This window comes from Hipposideros armiger, unplaced genomic scaffold (assembly GCF_001890085.2).
Source record: "Hipposideros armiger isolate ML-2016 unplaced genomic scaffold, ASM189008v1 scaffold_965, whole genome shotgun sequence".
In the NCBI taxonomy this organism is placed as follows: Eukaryota; Metazoa; Chordata; class Mammalia; order Chiroptera; family Hipposideridae; genus Hipposideros; species Hipposideros armiger.
Genome location: NW_017732315.1, coordinates 79459 through 84318, shown reverse-complemented (window position 1 = coordinate 84318; position 4860 = coordinate 79459). Strand labels below are relative to the sequence as shown.

Here is a 4860-nt window from a genome sequence, read left to right as displayed (position 1 = left end):
TCGTCTTATACGCCGGCAAATACGGTACTTAATTTACAGTAATCATAGCAAAGGCCAAATACCTGGGTACTACTACAAATGAGAGCTTATAATGTCTATTCTGATTGCTTCTATCTTCTTAAAGGAATAGAAACAAGGTCTTCAGGTAAGAGTGAGGATGACTGGGTGGGGGAAAGGAGGGAGCTAGGGTCTAAGGACAGTTAGGGTATGAAATGAGAAATGGAGAGTAAATGAACTTAGAATCATTTCCCAGCACAATAAGGGTCCACATTTGTAAATTATCATGAATTTCAAGTGAGACCAGTCAGAACAGTTCTGTAGTTTAAATTATCTAGTCCATCACTATGACTCCCTCACTCTCTGGCTCTTCTCTCTACCACCTGTACCTAATTTCCAAAACTACAAACCCAGTAAAATCTAACCTCTTGCTTACTCTGTTCATTACCCATGAAGCAGATTGTAGTTGAAGAAACACACAAAACCCTGTTAAACATTTCTGTTCTCTACCACAAAGAACCCTGACCAATAGACTTTCATTTTTTAAATTTTTAAAAAAGATTTTATTGGGGGTTTGGGGGAGGGGAACAGTGTTGGGGAATCGGGGAAGGGAAACAGACAAGTTGCTGTCCTTTTGTTCTTCAGTCTAGTTGTGGAGGACGTTGCTTCACTGGCCCATGTTGGAATTATCATTGCATTCTTCCCGGGTGAAGCAGTCACTCACCGGCCGTCCTGGCCACTCACACCGGCTCATGGCAGCTCACGCTGGCAGCCAGCAACTCACGGTAGCTCACGGCAGCCCAATGCAGCTCCACAACAATGTACACCAGTGATTCTCAACCTTTCACAGGGGTCGCCTAAGACCATCGGAAAACACATATTTTCGATGGTCTTAGAAACCGAGACACTGCTCCTCTATCCATCTCCAGGCCCACATGCAGATACGCCCACATACGAGTACCCGGTGACCCCTGTGAAAGGGCTGTTCGACCCCAAAGGGTTCGCGACCCACAGGTTGAGAACCACTGGTCTACACCGTCACCAGAGACTCATGGCAGCCCAGCTCCAGGTCAAGCTGTTGTTCACCATCTTAGCTGTAGAGGGTGCAGCGTCACTGGCCCTAATGTGGGATCTGAACTGGGGCCCTGCTGCTCACAGCTCGCATGCCAAGTCAACTGTTAACCAATGCGCCATCCGGCCCACCAATACACTTTCAAAGGTTAGTAACTTATGAATCACCATCCTCTGTGTTCCTGGGCCAATCCCATCTGGTTTCCTTGACATTACATTAGACCAGCAGTTATCAGATTTGGAATGCATCAAGCCATAAAATCTAAAAATGTTTCAATGATACACATCGTCAATTTTATTTGGATAAGTAGAAAATTAGAAAAAAAGACAACTTATATTTAAAAAAAAGAAATAAAAATCGTCATCCTCACATTGATAATATTCACAAAGGGCTGGGGAACTCTGTCAGAGAGCAGCATGAGTGGTAACCACTGCATTAAGATATCCAGGTCTTCTCCCTACCCTGTCACTACTTCTCTTTTTGTTTTGTTCTGTAAATATAATGGTTACTTAAAAGGTCTGATGCAACACTTCTTGTTTCTCTGGAATCTCTTCACCATCTCATTCATTTTCAAGTCTTCAATTATCACTTCTAAGTGGGTGATTTAAATTCCTGTTTCACAAAGCATCATGCACATTCTCAAGCATCCATCACAATGCATTACTTTTCACATTTATCTTCCCTATAATTGGGGCACACTTGTAGGGATTAATAGCAAATAAGATAATCTCTTAGTACACACAGGGTGCCCGTTAAATAATTTCTTTCAGAGATTTTGACAGTTCCACCAATTAGTATCTCCTTTATCTTACTCTTCTTAAGAGCTCTCCTTCAACATTCCTTATTCCTTAAACTGCAGAGCCCAAGATGGTTAACTCCTGAGTATCTTCAGATATTCACTGGCCCTACTATTTCCTTTCCAAATCTCATGATTTGAAAACTATGTTTAAATATCTACCACTTTCACATCCTCTAAAAGACTGAGTAACCCTACAGTAGTCTATACTCATTTCCTGTCTGTACATCAGTTTCCCTCCTAAGCCCTCAATAAGGAGAATGCCAGGGTTGCTGGTCCCATGCTTAGTTTTTTAATCCTCACATTGATGCTTCAGCAAGGAAAAAGAGCCCAAAGTCATTTTTCAACCATAGTATTTATTTTAATTTCAGAGGATAAATTCTATCTAAGAATTCTTTTTTTGACAATAGATTTTATTTTTATTAGCTTCAGGTGTATAAATACAACATAATGATTAGATATTTACACACCTCGCAAAGTGATAACCCCAACAAGTCTACTACGCATCTAACACTGTACATAGCTATTCCAATACCACTGACTACGTATATTCCCTATGCTGTACTTTATATCTTGTGACTACGTGTTTTTTTTTTNAAAAAAAAAAAAAAAGAAAAAAAAGAAAAGTAATTGGTCTATGACAACATATTTGAAATCCTTAGGCAATGCTAAATATATGAAAAACACCTAGACTTTAAAACAAAGTCCACAGACAAGTGGAGATGACAAGAACTGGTATTTGGATAGTTACTACAGGAAGGGAATAGTACCTTAACTGACTGTGGTGTTGAGAAATTTAGCCAAGCAGGAACAAAGTCATGCTGCGCCATTTAGGTCCAGTGTCTCTTTTCAGCAAGGTGAGGCATCCAACCTCATGGCCAGGATCTGAAAATGAGAAAACTCAAATCGTTTATGCTTGCAAGAGGAAGTCTGTGATTAAGATCCCACTCTTCACAGAAAGACTTGCCTTCTGAGCCTCTCTAGTTATCAGACTCCCCATACCTCAGAGAAGTTCTAAACAAAAGCAATAGTCTGTGAATATACGACTATGAAAAACACATTAAAAAAAAAAGGTGACATAGATCTGAGCGATTATATGAAAGAAACTAATGAATTCTTAAGTTATATCAAAAGAACCTTAAGAATAAACACCTACTTAAAATTACAGATACATATGTGAAAAGAGATTAATCTGCTTCATGTTAACTCAGGTAACTTCTGGCAAAAGCAGTAGAAAAGAGCTCCCTAGAGAAGGAAGATACAACCTTTCAAGAGTTCTTCTATTTAGTTCACATTAATTTCCTCAAACACCAACTATCATTGGTTTTCCTGAGAGACCCGTTGGTGTCTCCACACCATCTCACTGATATTTCCCCAAATTAAATACATCAGAAAGGAGTATATTTTCCATGATACATATACATACAGTCTTCTTCCAAAGTTAGACATAGGAGAATATTTACCCCAGAGTGTAACCTCTGTGGTCCTGTTTCCTGAACTCCTTGAGTCTGCCAGCTGGATTTCCCACGAGGTTCTCTGGTTAAGAGGCTGCTTAATAAAAGCTGGCCAGCAGCACGCCTTGTGATGAAGCACAAAGAAGCCAGGCTCTGCGTGGATCACTTTTTCAGTCCCTTCAATTGCTCATCTTAAACTATCTAGTTCCTGACACGTTTCCAAAAAGGGGAAGGGGGAAGGGGAAGGGGGAAGGGGGACATAAAAAGTATTTGTTACATTTAAAAAATGGGGGGGAAGGGGAAAGAGTTATGTCTATCTTCACCTCATTCAACTTCCTTGAGTGAAGGCACTATGATACTGCTTAAATAGATAATACATGGACATTTGCACAGTGAGTACAAATGCTATTCATAACAAGGGCATAGCTAGAAAGACAGGTGGACTCGTGTGGGCAAATGTCAAAGTGATATATCAAAATCTAATTATTAAAGAGCTATAAAAGATCTTCTGAGCAGTCACCTCAAGTGGCAAAACATCCACATGACAAAGCCCTTAATATACAAATCTCATTATTCTTACAAGGTTGCTAAAAATAGTGTGCAAATATGTATTTATATTTATTTTATCATTCAAGATCTAAGGATATAAGAAATCTTGATTAAAAAAAAAATCAGACAGGAACTTGATATACTTTTCCCTCCAAAGAATAGCAGCTTTCAAGGTGAATTTCTTGGTATAAAGCTCCCAAATGTATCTTCTATTTCTTTGGTCTTCACTATTTATAAATTCACAGCAAACATAAGAAGTAGAAAGATGAGTTAAGCAGTAGTCAAGGAGAAAGACAGTTCCAAAGTGAAGTTTTCTTCGCTTCAGTTTTCTGAATTTCACTTGTTCTGCCTCTTCCTGAAGACTGAATTGAGCTACTGGAAGTGATACGAAGAATCTTCTGCTTCAGTAGAGAAGTCACTTATTATTTTGGATCCATTTCCATCATTATTCAATCAGTAAAAAGGCCACAGGAATCTAACACTATAAATAAAAAAACACAAAATAACACATATTATCACAAGCCAAAATCATTGTTATATATAATTGCTAAAATGAGACAGTCAATCAAATAAAGGTCCTAGGAGTCAAAACTCTTAAGTCCAATTTAGACATTAAGTTAATGTGTCACCACCTATAGTAACAATATAACTGGCTATAATTCTTTTAAGGATTTTAGGAAAGTCATCTGAACAGTTTGTTTTGGTTTTTTAACATTTTTTATTGGGGAATTGGGGGAAGGGGAACAGACAGTTGCTGTCTTTTGGTTCTTCAGTCTAGTTGTGGAGGACGTTGCTTCACTGGCCCAAGTTGGCACCATCACTGTGCTCTTCCCAGGCGAGGCAGATCAGTCGCCAGCTTCTGGTAGGCCGCTCATGGCGGCTTGAGGGCCACTTACGCTGGCTGCTGGCTACACACGGTAGCCCATGGCAACCCACTGCAACAGGGGCTGCAGCCTACGCCACCCGCGACTCACTCCAGCCCAGCTCTAGGT

At 39.7% G+C, this 4860-nt stretch overlaps 1 protein-coding gene across 5 annotated transcripts in view; it reads right to left on the bottom strand.

Moving 5' to 3' along the window:
- GPBP1L1 (GC-rich promoter binding protein 1 like 1) overlaps nt 1-4860 on the bottom strand; it is a 62446-nt gene that overhangs the window by 45934 nt on the left and 11652 nt on the right. For 4 of the 5 annotated variants that reach the window (XM_019630939.1, XM_019630940.1, XM_019630937.1 and 1 more), the window contains 2 exons: nt 3329-4349; nt 2636-2750 (listed from right to left, as the gene is read on the bottom strand). In XM_019630939.1, coding sequence (XP_019486484.1) covers nt 2636-2695 — 60 coding nt within the window. In that variant the 5' untranslated portion in view covers nt 2696-2750; nt 3329-4349. The remainder of the gene's footprint in view (nt 1-2635; nt 2751-3328; nt 4350-4860) is intronic. The other variant, XM_019630938.1, reaches the window with a different exon arrangement.